Below are 16,642 nucleotides of genomic sequence, written 5' to 3'. Positions count from 1 at the left end.
ACCAGATCTCATTACAGATGGTTGTGCGCCACCATGTGGTTGCTGGGAATTGAACTCAGGACCTCAGGAAGAGCAGCCAGTGCTCTTAACCTCTGAATTATCTCTCCAGCCCCAGAATAAGAATTTTTTAAAAGCTTATTTCTGTGTGTCTGCTTGTCTAGAAGGGGTATGGGGTTTCCCTGTAACTATAGTCACAGACTGCTGTGAACAGCCCAATATGGGTGCTGAGAACTGAATCCAGGTCCTCTATGAGAGCACCAAGTGCTCTTAAGTGCTGAGCGATCTGTCCAGGCTAGGTAGCCAGGCCATTTTAAAAGAAGCTAATTGAGACTGGGGTTGTAGTTCAGATGGCACTGTGCTCGTCTGATATGTGCAAAACCCCAAATCCATCCCCAGTGGGGTGAGAGGAAAGGGTGTTGCTGAGATGGCTCCTAACTGCACTTGCCCAACCCTTCCCTGTATCCTTCACATCTCACACCCTGAGAATGAGGTCTTCAGTTGCTTAGCAACTAGCAGAGCCTTGGAGAAAGGACCCAGGAATAGCTTAGGAGGCGGTTCCCTCTGTTAAGATAGAGGTTGTGTGTGTGTGTGTGTGTGTGTGTGTGTGTGTTCTACTTTTGGCCTGGCACTTATTGCCTCCGGACCCACTCCACCCCTAGCACGCAAGAGGACATGGCTGCTGGGAAAGCTAATTTTCCATGTCACCTTGGGCAGTCTTTGGGGACAGCGTTTCCAGAACAAGGAAGAGATAGTCTTATTGAGACTACCCCCTGCGATGTTAGCTTTGGAAAAGTTAGCCAGATGCGGTAGAGACTGAAATCTGCACCCAGAATAGGAAGGGAATAAAACCTGGGGAAACCTCCATTTCTGCAGGGTTGCTGTGGATGCAGACCGGAAGTCAGAACACTGACGAGAGTCAGAACAGCACCCAGGCTATGAACCTGCTGACTGGAGGTGGAGCTTAGATATTAAGCACTTTCTCTAGCAGGTACCAGGACCTCAGTTTGAATGCCAGAACTGCAAACAATCAGAAAGGCTGAAGCTGGGCTGGAAGGATGGCTCAGCGAACCAGAGGACTTGTCTGTTGCTCTTGCACAGGACTGGGGTTTGATTCCCAGTCCCCACATGGTGGTTGACAACTACCCATAAATCCAGTTTCAGGGGACCCATTATCCTCTTCTGACCTCAAGCGCTAAGCAATATGGATGCTACACAAACATGCATGCTGGCAAAACTCTCTCGCATAAAAGAAAATAAGTCTTAATATCTTTTATTTTATTTCATGTTATTTTGTTGTTGTTAGAGACAGAGTCTCTCATTGTAGCCCTGACTGTCCTGGAACTCACTCTGTAGACATGGCTGACCTCAGAGATCTGCCTGCCTCTGCCTCCTAAGTGCTGGGGATCAAAGGCACACACTATCGAGCCCTGTAATATCTTATTTTTGCTTATTTGGTTATTGTTGTTTTGGCTTGGTTTTTGAGACAGGATTCTCTGTGTAACCCTGGTTGTCCCGAAAATCACTCTGAAAATCGGGCTGGCCTCAAGTTCAGAAATCTGCCTGCCTCTCTAATGCTGGGATTAAACGTAGGCACCACTAATATATATATATATATATATTAAAGGCTGAAGTGGCAGGCTGCTAGCCTGTCATTCATGTAGTCCTGGGTCTGATCCCAACACCAGAAAATAAGATGGGTTTTTCTTTTTGAAAATTTGTATTCGTATTCAAAGGCCATGTATGGTGGCGCACATTTAGTTCTAGCACTCAGGAGGCAGAGGCAGGCAGATCTCTGGGTTTGAAGCCAGCCTGGTCTACAGAGGTAGTTCAAGGACAGCCAGAGCTACACAAAGGGGAAAAAAGAAAGGAATGAAGAAAGAGATGAAGAAGTTTTGTAACATTTTTTGTATTGTGTGTGTGTGTGGGTCAGTTTTCTCCATGATTTGCATTCTGAGCTTTGAACTGAAGCTATCAGGCTAGGCGGCAGGTGCCTTCACCCTCCAAGCCGTGTGTCTGGTTCCATAGAAGATTTTTTTTTTAAGTTCATTGGGATTGGAGGGACTGGGGCAGTGTGTAATGCGCTTGCCTAGCATGTACAATGACCTGGGTTCCATCCCCAGCACCACATCTCACCACAGTGGGATGGCACGTGCCTGTAGCCCCAGCACTTAGGAGACCGAGTCAGGAGGACCAGAAGTTTAAGGTTATACTTGACTACATGAAGAGTTGGAGGCCAGGCTGGGTTATAGGAAAACTTGTCTAAGAAAAAAATGAAGTGGAAACAAACAAAACACAAAGACCCAGTCCGCACTTTACAGATGGGAAAAGACAATCGTGAAATACATTCATGTCCTGAAGTGGCGGTGCCAACCTGTCATCAGCCCTCCCTCTACAGCCTAAGAGCAAGCGGATTAGAGCCGCGAGTGGGCCCTAAACCTTCAGGATTAAGTCGTATAGTGAAAGCTTAGGGTAGGGCTGAGAGGTGACCACCCCGCCTTGTGTTTTTGTCTGTGCCGCAGGGCCTGCCGCCCAGGACCGTTGTCATGTCCTCCACCGTAAACAATGGGGCTGCCGGCATGCCATCCCCGCCCGACGCCGCTAACGGCTTCCCGCAGCCCGGCGCCTCGTCCGGGACCTGGCCGCGCCCGGAGGAGGAGCTGCGCGCCGCCGAGCCCGGCTTGGTCAAGCGCGCGCACCGGGAGATCCTGGACCACGAACGCAAGCGGCGCGTGGAGCTCAAGTGCATGGAGCTGCAGGAGATGATGGAGGAACAGGGGTGAGCGGGGCGGGGCGAGAGGGGCGGGGCCAGGGGAGATGAGGTGGGGCGAGGTCAGGTTGTGTTCGGGACTTAGTCCTGGAGTCGTCAGGGGCGGGGCTAGGGCGTGGTGGGGCGGGGCTAGGACGAGGAAGCGTAGGACCGTGGTTAAGCTACACTACACTCTGGGACTTTGGGCAGGAGGGCGGGGCAGACAGCAGGGGGCGTGGTTGGATACGGTAGGCGGAATCAGAGAAGTGTGAGGCGGGGGCAAAACCGGAGTCTGAGTACCTAGTACTCAGTAGGGGTATGGCTGGGATGTGCTCTGGGCATGGTGAAGAAGCAGGTAGGGAGGGATTAGACAGGGTAGGTATGGTTGGTATGTGGTTGTGATGAGCCTGGCCAGTCTATGCAGCGACTCTGACCAGAGAATGATCCAGCAGTGCCCAGAACCTGGGTACAGAGGGAGAGGCGGGACTGGGCAGAGTGTCCGATTGGGAAGAGATAGGATGAAGCCAGAGTAGGGGTGTGGGTGTAAGTGGTTGAGCTGTGCTCTGGAGCTTGGTGAGGAAGGACGGAGTAGGGGTGTAGCTAAACTCCCCAAGGGGGCGTGGGCAGGTGATAGTCGAGCTTTGTTTCTCTGAGGAGTGCTGAGGTTCTATTAGTCTGGACTTGGAAGGCGCTGTGGCTGGAGTGTGATGTGGTGGAACCAGGACAGGGATGTGACTGTGAACTTGGCAGAGTTGTGTCCAGGGACTTGGTTTGGCAGGGCTAGAGCGTGCTGGACAAGGGAGGCTATGGGGAGGGGAGTGGGGGAGGTAGGGCAGGGATGGACATGTGTTTGGGCTGCACTCCGGAGTTTGGTACACCAACAAGGGGCTTAGCTGTTCTAACTGAGGCGACCTGACCTGGAAGTGATGGAGCTGTGCCCAGGATATTGGTGCAGCATGGTAACGTGTGGCCCAGAGCAGGACTGGACTAGGCAGGGAGCTTGCTTGGCTTTGCACGGTGAGTGGATTAAGAAACTGGACTGGGATGTGACCAGGGTCTGATCAAGCCTGTGGCGGGTCCCACGTCTGAGGAGACGGATGGAAGGTTGATCTTAGTCTGCAGTGCTGATGTGGGTGGGGCCAGATAAGGTCCCAGCAGAAAGAAGGCAAGGTTGGGATAGGGTGGGAGGTGTTCAGAGAGACCTGGGTACCTATTAGCCTGGGGCTGAATCTGAAGAGCACTGGGAGTCAACAGCCCCATCCAGCAAGGAGGTAGGGTCTGGACCAGCTAAGTGGAGCCACAAACCCAGGCCACCTTCCATTTATCTGTCAGTTCAGACAATTCAGAAACTGTCTCTGATGCTCTAGACTAAGCCCCAACTCACAGGAGCCACAGAGATGCATCCCCATGCCCTGGATATGACAACTCAAGTCCTCCGTTTCCACAATCTATAAAATGTATAGAGATGCCAAGTCAAGCAAAAAACACAAGGGTCCTTATTCAGGCTTCCTACAGTTTCTACTAGGTCATCGTGACCCTTAACACTGTAAGTTGAGGTTTCCCCTTGAACTAGTTACTGCAATGGGTAATGCTGGCCTCAGAAGTCACTCCTGTCTTCAGTCACATGCACATGCAAGCACACACACACACACACATGATCACATAGACACACAGGTGTGCACACAGGCACACACATACACACATACATGGATGCACTCATACACATGAATGCTTAACATGCACACACAAATGCACACACACATGTGTATGCAGATTCACACACATGCACACATATGCACATCAAATATATAATTTAGAGACAGTGTCTCACTATGTGGCCCTGGCTAACCTGGAACTTGCTATGCAGACCAGACTGTCCTCAAACTAGCTGAGATTCCCCTGGCTGCCTTCTGAGTGACCAAAAATATTTTTAGATAAATGAAATAAACTTGAAAGACAATTTAAAGAATACCATGATAGTTGGTTTTAGTCTGACATTCCCAACTCACAGTGAACACAAGCCTGAATGTGGGCACCTGCCTGGGATCTACTGGATCTGGAGAGAGTCCTTGGCCCCTATAATGAGATACCTCAAGTTTCAATAAAAACCCAGACTTCAGGCTGGGGTGTGACTTATTAGGTAGAATGATTGCCTAGTATGCATGAAGCCCTGGATTCCATTCCTAGCACCACATAAACCCAGGTGATGTGGTGCACTGTACGACATCCCAGCACTGCAGAGCCTGAGCACCAGGATCAGGGATTCGAGGTCATTCTTGGCTACACAGCAAGTTTAAGATCAACCTGCACTATGTGAGACCTTGTCTCAAAAACAAAGACCCAAGGCCAGGGATGAGAGTGCATGCCTTTAATCCGAGCACTCAGAAGGCAGAGCCAGGTACATCTCTGTGAGTTCGAGGCCAGCCTGGTCTACATAGTGAGTTCCAGGACAGCTAGGGCTACATAGTAAGATGCTGCCTTAAAAAAAACCTGGCTGCTCAGTCACAAAGACATAGTTCAGAGCTTTCAGACGATTTAAGATGCCTTCAACTCCATCTCCAAGGTACCTAATGCTGTGTTATTCTGGCCTCTGTGGGCACCTGAATATGTGTGCATACATTCACACACACACACACACACACACACACACACACACACACACATACTTTTTTTCAAGACAGGGTTTTTCTATGTAAAAGCCCTAGCTATCCTGGAACTCACTCTGTAAACCAGGCTGGCCTCGAACTCACAGAGATCCTCCTGCCTCTGCCTCCCGAGTACTAGGATAAAAGGCATGTGCCACCAACACCCAGCCCTTTAAATAAAACATTAAAAAGTATTTTTAAAAATGTATGTGTGAACCAGGCGGGGCTACATGGCTTCTCCTGACTCCGCCTTCTTTCTCCCAGCACTCAGTTTAGTTCCCCCCCACAAACCGCCTAGCTCCTTTCTACCCTACCACAGGCTCAAGCAGTTTCATTATTAACCAATGGCTTTCACAGAACACAGAGGGGAATCCCACATCAACATAGCAAGACTCTGTTACAAAATAAAAATGAGGAACTGAGAAGATGGTTCAGCATTTAAGAGCACCAGCTGTTCCTCCAGAGGACCTAGGTTTGATTCTCAGCACCCATACTGGTTTACAAGGATCTGTAACTCCAGTTGCGGGGAATCTGTTGTCTTCTTCTGGCCTCTTTGGGCACCAGGCACACATGTGTTTCACAGATGTACATGCAGGCAAAACACTCATACATGAAATAGTAATTAAAACTTTTCAATGTTTGTTAGATGGGCCTAATAAACATTATTAAGAAAAGAAGGAGGGAGAGAAATATAGAATACAGAGAGAGAGGAGAGGAGGTGGAAGGGTGGAAGAGGGGGAGGAAAGCAGAGGAAGGGGGAGGGAAGAGCAAATGAGTAGGAGGGAGGGGAAGGAAAAGGGGGAAAAGGGGGGAAACAAGGGAGGGAAGGGTAGGCTGAAAGAAAGCAGAAGGTAGGATGGGGAGGGGAGGGGAGGGCAGGGAGAAGGGGGAGGGAGAGGATACATTGAGAGAGAATAACAGAACTCCTACAAAAAAGCAGTTGCCAATGAGAGCATGCACTGTGACCAAGGACTAGAGAGCAGGTGGGAGTGAGCTGAAGGAGTGACCTAAAATTAGCAGCGAGCCCTCCCGGTCCCTGTGCCCCACAGGTACTTAGAGGAGGAGATCCGGCAGAAGGTTGGGACCTTCCGGCAGATGCTGATGGAGAAAGAGGGCGTACTGACCAGGGAAGACCGGCCTGGGGCCCACATGTGAGTACTGCCTGGTGACAGAGAGGGAGGGGGCATCTCATGCTGCAGCTGGGTGCCTGGGCGGGGAGGCTTGTCCTTTACGGGCTGGGGTGAGTGAAGGAGAGATCGTGGACTCTGTTCATAGGAAGTTCTGGCCTGAACCAGAGTACATGTACACACCTGAGGTCCCTGAGAGCCATTTATTGCCCACCTGGGTCCTGTATAGGTCAGCAGCAGGAGGGCCCAGATGTCAGACCAAGGATCATGGCTACAAACCAGGGTGCGTCAGAGATGTTCAGACCACAACATTGCCCCTGACTGACAGTGTGACCACAGGCAAGCTACAACTTAATCTGTGGGTTGGTTATTCCCACCTGTGAAATGAACTCCAGAGTAAGCGTGTAATTTGTCCTAGAAACCCAAATGCCAATGGGCACAGGGTTGGCTCGGTGGGAGAGCACCTGCCTAGAAGCCCCCAGAGAGGGGCTGGGGTCTGGCTCAGTGGTAGAGCACCTGCCTAGAATCCCCCAGAGAGGGGCTGGGGTCTGGCTCAGTGGTAGAGCACCTGACTAGAATCCCCCAGAGAGGGGCTGGGGTCTGGCTCAGTGGTAGAGCACCTGCCTAGAATCCCCCAGTGAGGGGCTGGGGTGTGGCTCAAAGGTAGAGCACCTGACTAGAATCTCCCAGTGAGGGGCTGCAGTTGTGTGGTGGTAGAATGCTTGCCTTGAAGCCTCTGGTGTGGAGTTGGGGCTCAGCATTAGAGCACTAGCCTAGCATGCTGGAGGTCCTAAATTCAAGCACGGGAACTAAAAATAAAAAGTATAGAAAATGGTGCATATTGAATTGGAGAGATGGCAAAAGATATCCCATCCCCACGCCAGAAAATTACTCAGTTAATCCTACAGGATACAGTCTGAGGGTAACCCCCTTGCTAATGATCCTTTTCTACTCAGTTCTGAGTCTGTGCAAGAGGCTGGGGGAAAGGTTTCTGGTCTTTCTCTCGCCAGTGGAACCAGCTCAAGAGCAAGTATCTTCCTGAATGCCCAAATCTATCTACTTTAGTTCCACCAAAACCTAATCAGTGATTCTAGATTCTGAAACAGGAGGAATGTCATGCTACATAGTGAGCTCAAGAAAAAGGAAAGAAAGAAAGAAAGAAAGAAAGAAAGAAAGAAAGAAGGGAGGGAGGAAAGAAGGAAGGAAGGAAAGAAAGAGAAAAGAAAAGAGAAGAAAACACTCTCTGAGGCTCTATGAGCAGTTAATGATTGCTAGGGAAAGAAGAGAGATTTTGTTTTTTTTTAACACGTATTTCTCCATGTGTACGCATGTGTGTGTGTTTGCATGTGTGTGCTTATGTGCTTATACAAGTGTGTGTGCATCTGCATGAGCATGAGAGTGTACATGCATGCCAGGGTGTGCTTGTGGAGGTCAGAGGACAACTCCTGGGAGTTACTTTTCTTCTTACACCATGTGGGTGCTGAAAATCGAACTCAGGTCACCAGACTTGGCAGTGGGTACCTTTATCCAGAGACTCATCTTGACGGCCAATGAAAAATAACATTTTCATGGGGCTGGAGAGATAGCTCAGCAATTACGGCACACTGGCCGCTCTTCCAGAGGACCCGGGTTCAATTCCCAGCACCCACATGGCAGCTCAAAACTGCCTGTAACTCCAAGATCTGACACCCTAACACAAACATACATGCAGGCAAAACACCAATGCACATGAAATAGAAATAAATTATTTTTTGAATTTTTCTTTAATGATGTACCACTGTTGAGACACATATGCTTCTATAAATAATTCCTCACTCTATTCAACCTCAATGCAACTCATTGGGTCACCAAGGAAGGTAGCAGAGGCCGGAGAGATGGCTCATCAGTTAAGATCCATAACTTCCCTTGCGGATCCGAGTTCTGCTCCCAGTTCCCTTGTTGGTCTGCTCACACCTGCCCGTAGCTCCAACTCCAGGAGATCCAATGCCCACTTCTGGTCTCCCCAGGCATTGGCACACGTGCACGCACACACGGTGCACACACACACACACACACACACACACACTCATAAATAAAAATGCCAAATCCAATTTGAAAATGGTTTCTGAGCCTCTGTGGGCTATTAATAGTTGCTAGGGGAAGAATATTTTTATTACCTTTTTTTCTTTGTTTTACATTTACCACTTTGTGTGTGTGTGTGTGTGTGTGTGTGTGTGTGTGTGTGTGTGTGAGCTCCAGTGTGGAGGTGAGAAGACAACACCTGGGGAATTAGCTCTCTCCTTCCACCATGTGCACACCACAGGCTTGGCAGCAAGCACCTTTATTCCTGAGTTGTCTTGTCAGCCCCACAAGATCATATTCTTTACATCTAAGACCTATCACAACCTAGAGCCTCCCATGAAAATAAAAATGTCCCTTTCCTCCTTCATCTCCCATAAGTGAGAAGGACAGGGCTTCTAGGTTTTGTCTTTTCTACCTCCTAACATGCTCTCGGTGACAACCCTCCAGCTCAAGCCAGTCTGCATTACACCTAGCACCTTTCTTTGTGGTCTCCTCTCTGTTCACATAGCAACATGTTCAATCAGTGTGTTATTTTAAAACAGGGTGGTGTGTGTGCGTGTGTGTGTGTGTGTAACGCGTGCCCCAAGATAGCCTGGAATTTGCTATGTATCTGGAGATAACCTTGAACTTCTTTTTTTAAGAATTTATTTATTTATTTATTTACATCCAGGCATAGTGGCACACACTTTTAATCCCAGCACTCAGGAGGCAGAGGCAGGCAAGGTCAGTCTGGTCTACGGAGTGAGCTTCATGACAGCCAGAGCTACATAGTGAGACCCTATCTCAAAAACAAACAAACAAAAAGATTTACTTTTAAGGTTATGTGTGTGTGTGTGTGCTTGCACGCGTGCATGCACACACATGTGCATGTACTCACAGAAGCCAGCAAGGAGAGTCAGATTCCCTGGAGCTGGAGTTGCAGGCAGTTCTGAGCCACTTAACACACGTGCTAGGAACCAAACTCGGTTCTCTGCAGAGCACAAGTGCTCTTAACCACCGAGTCATCTTTCCAGCCTGACTTTGAACTTTTGTTCCTCCTGCCTCCACCACCAGAGTGCTGAGATTCTAAGTGTGCATGACCACACTCAATTTTGTGCAATGCTGGGGGTGGAATGTAGAACCCAGTACGTGTTAGGCAAGCATGTACTCAACTTGCTTGAAGTTTATCCCCGCCCTGAGAACCGGATCACTACTGGTTTTACTAATGCAGTGCAGCTTCCCCAGTTTTTACACAAAGCTGCAGTTTCCTTACTCATGTAGTAAACCTTCTAGCTCGGTGCCTACAACGCCAGTAAAGACACTGTGTTTGATGGCACGTGCCTGTAATCCTAGCACTTGGGAGGCAAGAGGTAGGAGGAGCAGAAGTTCAGTGCTATGGGTGGCAGAGGCAGGAGGTTCTCTGGGGCTTGCTGACAGCCAACTTAGTTCCAGGTGTAGTGAGAGACTCTGACTCCAGAAAATGAGACAATGATAGAGCGAGACACTGCTGCCCTCCTCTTACCACTGTGCCCATGCACACAGGCACCAACACCCACCCACACATGCACATATAGCCCACATACATATACACCACACGCATTCACACATAAACCGGCAATAAAGACATTAATAATAGAACTGCAGCAACTACACCCAGCCTTGCTCACCATTCAGAGGCTGGGGGCTGTCCGCGGTGCTGAAACCGAAGGATAAGGGGGAGAAAGGCTTGTCACTGACCGAATACCTTCCTAGGAACTGGCCTCTGAGCCAGTTTTCACATCTCTGAAGTATAAGTGAGAGAGACAGACACTCCACACATCTGTAAGGATTCTAAGTCTAAGGATACCATTCTGGCTGCTGGATCCCAGCTGTACCACACCCCAGCAGTATGGCTTGGGCAGACCCTGACTTTTCTGGCTCTTCACACCTTTATATTTAAAATGAAGATACTGATGCCCATCTCATAGGCTAGCCCAGTGGTAGAGCACTTGCCTAGAATCCCCCAGGGAAGGGCTGGTGTATGAATGAGCCATAGAGTGCTTGCCTAGAACACCCCTCCCCCAGTAAGGCTCTGAGGACGTGGCTCAGCTCTAAAGCCCTTATGTAGCATGCAGAAGACTCTGGTTTCCATCCCCAGCATGAGAAAAACACAAATGAATGTCAGTGTGAGGATCAACACCTGGCACACGGCAAACACACATCACTGCTAGGTGGCCACCACCATCATCTACGTACTGCCAACAATACCATATGCTCAATTATCTTTGACTTATTTCCTTCTGCTTGGCTGTCTCCACGCTGCCTACCAACTGCCAACTGCCAGACTCTGTACAGCCCCCAGTTCCCGCATTTATGCCTAGGCCTCCAAATTTGACCTTCCATGAGTTATAGACTACTGTTTGGGGACATGTTAGGTAAGTTCCTACAGTTAATTGACAAGTGTAGGTGGTGGGAGGGTTGGCTCAGTCATCGGAAGTATTTGCTTCTCTTCCAGAGGACCCAGGTTCAATTCCTAGCACCCACATGATGGTTCACAGCCATCCCTAACTTCAGTTCCAGGGGATCTGATGTCCTCTTCTGACCTCTCTGGGCTTAAAGCATGCATATGATGTACGCATGAACAGGCAGGCAAAACAATCACATACAAAATAAAATAAATAAATTTAATTTTAAAAATTAAACAATGGAGGCATGCCCAGCATAAAAGGGCTCCACCCTGAGAGCCTTTGGGGTCACTAGGGGATCACACTGGCTTCACGACAGAGGAGGCATAGCTCCTAGAAAGCGGCCGCTCCTCAACCTTGGGTTAATGGGCTGATTCGAGTCATCATTTCTTGTGACAATCTTCTCTCCACACCGTCATCAGAATATTATACTGCTGGCACGTCTAAAAGTGACCCGCCAGAAGCCAGAAGGATTTGGCCAGAAAGCAGAATGTGATCCATGTTATTTGGACACGTTTCCCTGGAAACGTTGGAAGGTGCATCCCTTGGGTGTTGGGAGCTCAGTCTGTTTGTTACCTTTCCAGACCTGTGGTCCAAGTATGTGACACAGACAACTCGGGCTGCTTTGCTTGTGGTATCGGAGGGTTAATTCGCTGTGAAATAGATGGCATACACCACTGCAGCCAGAAACTAGCAGAGAGAAAAGAAAGAAAGGGAAGGAAAAGTCCGTCAGAGACATTCCCCACAATGGCCCATGTCCTTCAACTGGCCCCACCTCCCAAAGTCCACAACCTCCCCATAGCCTTGTTTATTTACACTGTGTGTGTGTGTGTGTGTGTGTGTGTGTGTGTGTGTGTGTGTGTGAATATATGCGTGTTCCATGGCATGCATATGGAGGCCAACTTGTAGGGATTGATTCTCTCTTTTTACCATGTGGGCACGAAGGATTGAACTCAGGTCAGCAGACTTGGCAGCAAGTGCAAAAGTGCCTTTACCTTCCAAGCCATCTCACCAGTCAGACACTGTTCCAAAGGACAGGGAGAGAGAGAGAGAGAGAGAGAGAGAGAGAGAGAGAGAGAGAGAGAGAGAGTTGTGGTTATATAATATATCGAAGTGCTTGGGAAAGCAGGCTTGCAGAGGCAATGTTTACAATCTACTTTCTTACACAGTGTGAACAAAATCCAGTCATTTTCTCAACACGTCTAATTTTAGACGTGGTGTGACCTCCCTGTACCTCATCATTTTATCTGTGAGATAGGAATTTTAATGATGGTTCCATGTCAAAGGCTTGTTCTGAATGCTCAATGATTAAATGAGATAAATACATGGAAAGTGTTCGCTATACTGTCTGGCACCCGGACTAGCAATTATCATAATAGACATAGGATGGATGTTTGCCCTGCACCGTGAGGCACGAGATAAAGAATGCGACCCTGATCCTCCCCTGTAAGTCCAGGTGGCACAGTGGACGAGGAGAGAAGAAAGACCCTTAGCCCAGAACCCCACCACTATCTCGGCTCCCTCCTCTGCTGTTTGGACCAATATGCTCCTAGCTAATGGAAAACAAACATAATTAAGCAAACAATGGTGGCACACCAGCCAGTGAGATGGCCCAGTGGGTAAAGGTGTGTGCCATTGAGCCTGATGACCCAAGTTTGATCCCTGGGGCTGACATAGTGGATAAAGAGAATAAAATCAGCAGACAGTAGTGGTGTACGCCTTTAATTCCAGCACTTGGGAGGCAGAGGCAGGTGGATCTCTGTGAATCCGAGGCCAGCCTGGTCTACAGAGTGGGTTCAAGGACAGTTAGGGCTACACAGAGAAATCCTGTCTTGAAAAACAAACAAACAAACAAAAAGAATAAAATCCAGCAAGTCAGCTCTACAGACACATTGTAGCACACATACTCACACCACACACACACACACACACACACACACACACACACACACACACTAAATGTAATAAAACTTACCCCAAACTTTCTTTTTTTATTAAAAAAAGTTGGCATGAAGACTAGCCAGTGAGAAGCAACCTCGTGTTTGTGTGTGTGTGTGTGTGTGTGTGTGTGTGTGTGTGTGTGTGTGTGTGTGTGTGTGTGGAGGCCACAGATAACCACTGGTATCTTCCTCAATTTCTATCTACCTTATATTTTCTGACAGAATCTCTCACTGGCTGGGAGCTCACCATTAGGCTAGACTGTCTGTCCTGCATATTCCAAAGATCCTCCTGTCTCTCCCTCCCCGGTGCTGGGATCACTTGAGCACACCCTTACACCAGTTTTTTTCATGGCTTCTGGGGTTGAACTCGGGTTCTCTTGCTTGCATAGCAAGCCCTTTGCCAACTGAGCTATCCCCCCATCCCCCCTCTGCTTTGAGTTTCTTTGAGAATGGGTTTTATGCAGTTTAGACTGGCCTCCAACTTGCTGACCCTCCAATCCCCCTGCCTCCACCTCCCAAATGCTGGGATCCCAGGTGAGCGCCACTGTGTCTGACTCAATGCACCCTTTCACGTCCTAGCCAACTGTCTATGCCTATGTTGGTCACCTCTATTGTGGAATGACACTCCCAATTCTTATTCCATGGACATGATGAGCCATCAGCTAGGTGACAAGCATGGATTTAAGAGCAAAACATGTTAAGTAAGTCTAGTTAGTGTTAGGCGCACGAGGCCACAGCAACACAATAAAAGTTAAAAGGTAATGTTAATAAACGGGCTGGGGAGATGGTAACTCAGTGGGTAAAATGCTTGCTGCAAAAGTGTGAGGAGCTGCGTTTGGATTCTCGGTACTCACGTAAAAGCCATGTGTGCCGGTGAGCATCAGCGAGCTGAGCACCGGAGATGCAGAACCGCATGGGTCACAGGGTTGCTGGCTAATTAGTTAGTCCCAACAGAGATCTCCAGGTTCAGTGAGAGAACTTGTCTCCAAAAACTAAGGCAGAGGGGCTAGAGAGATGGCTCAGAGCATGTGTCATTCTTGCAGAGAACCAGGATTCGGCTCCAGCACCCACCTGCGAGCTCACAATCATCCTTAACTTCAGTCCCAGGGGATCCGATGCCCTCTTCTGGCCTCTGCAAGCACTGCTTGCACGTGGTGCACATATATCTATGCAGGCAAAACAATCATACGCATGAAATAAATTTCTTCAAATAAAGTTGAGAGTTATATAGGAAGACATCTTGGAGATGGAGCCATCAGAGAAGGAAGCACAAGAGAAGGGGACGAAACTGGGAGCAAGGGGCACATGAAGGATATTCGGGGCCAGCCTAACTGGGCAGTTACAAAGACCAGAGAGATCCTGTATCAGGCATGGCCCAAAGGGAGCAACTTGATTTTGTAAATAGCCATCATCGTGTTCAAGTCTGTATCTGCTGAAGCTCCCACCTCCCACCAGCTCACCCACGAGCGACTGGAGCTGCCCTTGCCTTTACCAGTTTCACTGAAGACTGTGTTTTGCCTGTCAGGCATTTGTGTGGCTGGGGAGCTGTGTGGGCGGTGATGGACCTTAGAGCGCAAGGGGGCTGGACACGTCAGAGGAGGGAGACAAGGACAGAAGGGAGGGAGTTTCCTGTTTCAAGATGAGGAAGAGCAGAGAGGTTTGAATTAAGGCATGTGAGGGTGTTGGTTCTGTGGAGGTAGAAGGATCACACTATTCTCTCTTTCATCCCCCCAAAAAGCCTCCCAAATATGTGTCGTGGCTCCAAGGCTGTCAGGGACAACCTAGTGTTTACAAGCTGTTCATAATTATTGTTTTTCAATGTGCTAGGGACTGATTTCAGGGTCTCACACTAAAGAAGAATTTTACCACTAAGCCCCACCCCAGCCCCTCACTGGGGGATTCTAGGAGGGGCTCTACCACTGAGTCACACCCCAGCCCCTCACTGGGGGATTCTAGGCAGGGGCTCTACCACTGAGCCACACCCCAGCCCCTCACTGGGGGATTCTAGGCAGGGGCTCTACCACTGAGCCACACCCCAGCCCCTCACTGGGGGATTCTAGGCAGGGGCTCTACCACTGAGCCACACCCCAGCCCCTCACTGGGGGATTCTAGGCAGGGGCTCTACCACTGAGCCACACTCACAGCCATCCTTTTACTTTTCAATTTGAGAGCATGTTTTCTCTAACTCTCCTGAGCTGATATAGGCATGAGCATTCACGAATGCAAGCATACGCTCGCACCCACGTGTGTACATGTATGTGCATGTGGAAGTCACAGGACAGTGGAATGTCCTTCTCTATTTTTCTCCACCTGAGTTTTTGTTTTTCCAGCAGAAAAACAACTCATCACGTCTGTTGGGCTGGCTAAAGCACCAGGGCTGCTCTTCCTCTGTGTGCTACCATGCCTGGCTTTTATGCAGGTGCTGGCAATCCGAACTCCAGTCTGATGGTTGTGTGATAAGCTATCTGCTGAGGCCCAGCCTTTTATTTCTTACTTTTTAAATTGATTTTTGAGAATCAAAGGAAAGATAAAGGAGAGGGATAGAGAATGCGCATATTACAGCATGTGTGTTGGGGGTTCAGGACAGCTCACAGGAGTCAGTTCTCTCCCTCCACCGTGTGGGCACTGGGAATTGAACTCAGGCTGCCAGGCTTGGATGCACAAGCCTTTAGCTATTGAGGCATCTTGTCGGTCATTAGTTAGTTAGTTATTGAGACAGGGTTTCTGAGGGTTGGTTCAGGATTATCCTGAACTTGCTATATAGTCCAGCAGACTTCAAACTTGGGATCCTCCTGACTCCTCTTCCTGTGCCAGGATTACATGTGCCACCATGCCTTGCTTTAGCCTCCCTGCCCCCCACACACACACGTCACCACAGCCAGTCTCCCTCCCTTCCACCGTTTCTGTGCTGTTCCCGAGTCCCTTCCAGGAAGAGGCCTCTGTGATGAGTAAGCCAGCAGATGTCCCCTGCAAAGTAATCACTGCTAGGGAATGCCCGGGTCATGGACCAGGCCTGTGTGTCAGGAGCCTCGGATGGACAATCTTCCTTAATCCTCTGCTCCAAGCCAGAGGATTCTCTTTTCCTGTGTAGATAAGGTCCCCGGCGGTCAGCCAAAATAGTCATTTATAGATTCAAATCTATTTTGAGAACTCAAAGCTGGTACCCTTGTCCTGGCTTCCCTCCTCTGTACGGGAAGGGGTGAGTTGTGTGTCGAGGGCCTCCAAGAGAGGGGGCGTGGGTGTGGGTGTCCTGCTGAAGTCAGGGAACTGTCCTCACCAGCACAGATGATGAGGGAGATGGAGATGAGGGGAAGAGGCTGCTCTGGAGCCCATTACTGTGGAGACAGGTCTGTGGAAGGTCATTTGTATTCTTGGTCAATTTAAAAATAAAAATATAAAAGGAAGAAAGAAAGAAAAAGGAAGAAAGAGAAAGGAAGAAACTTGGGGCCACTGAGATGGCACAGAGAATAAAGGAGCCACCCCTAACTCTCTGAGTTTGCTCCCGAGTCCACACTATGGAAGTAGAGAAGGGGATGAGAGCAGGCTGTGTTGGACCTTCACGTTCACAGCGGCGCATGTGAGCCCACTCCCGCACATAAGTAAAGAAATAAATGTTACGCCGGCTGGTGGTGGCGCACGCCTTTAATTCCAGCACTCGGGAGGCAGAGGCAGGCGGATCTCTGTGAGTTTAAGGCCAGCC

General features: G+C 49.2%; 1 protein-coding gene across 2 annotated transcripts in view; it reads left to right on the top strand.

The window, feature by feature from the left end:
• Srrm3 (serine/arginine repetitive matrix 3) overlaps positions 1–16,642 on the top strand; it is a 71,154-nt gene that overhangs the window by 31,083 nt on the left and 23,429 nt on the right. For both annotated transcript variants that reach the window (XM_075976774.1, XM_075976764.1), the window contains exons 2-3: positions 2,520–2,776; positions 6,441–6,542. In XM_075976774.1, the coding sequence (XP_075832889.1) occupies positions 2,544–2,776; positions 6,441–6,542 (335 nt within the window). In that variant the 5' untranslated portion in view covers positions 2,520–2,543. The remainder of the gene's footprint in view (positions 1–2,519; positions 2,777–6,440; positions 6,543–16,642) is intronic.

This window comes from Microtus pennsylvanicus, chromosome 1, assembly GCF_037038515.1.
Source record: "Microtus pennsylvanicus isolate mMicPen1 chromosome 1, mMicPen1.hap1, whole genome shotgun sequence".
NCBI classification, from domain to species: Eukaryota; Metazoa; Chordata; class Mammalia; order Rodentia; family Cricetidae; genus Microtus; species Microtus pennsylvanicus.
The sequence above is the reverse complement of the archived record's forward strand: the minus strand, read 5'-3'. Positions and strand labels throughout refer to the sequence as shown.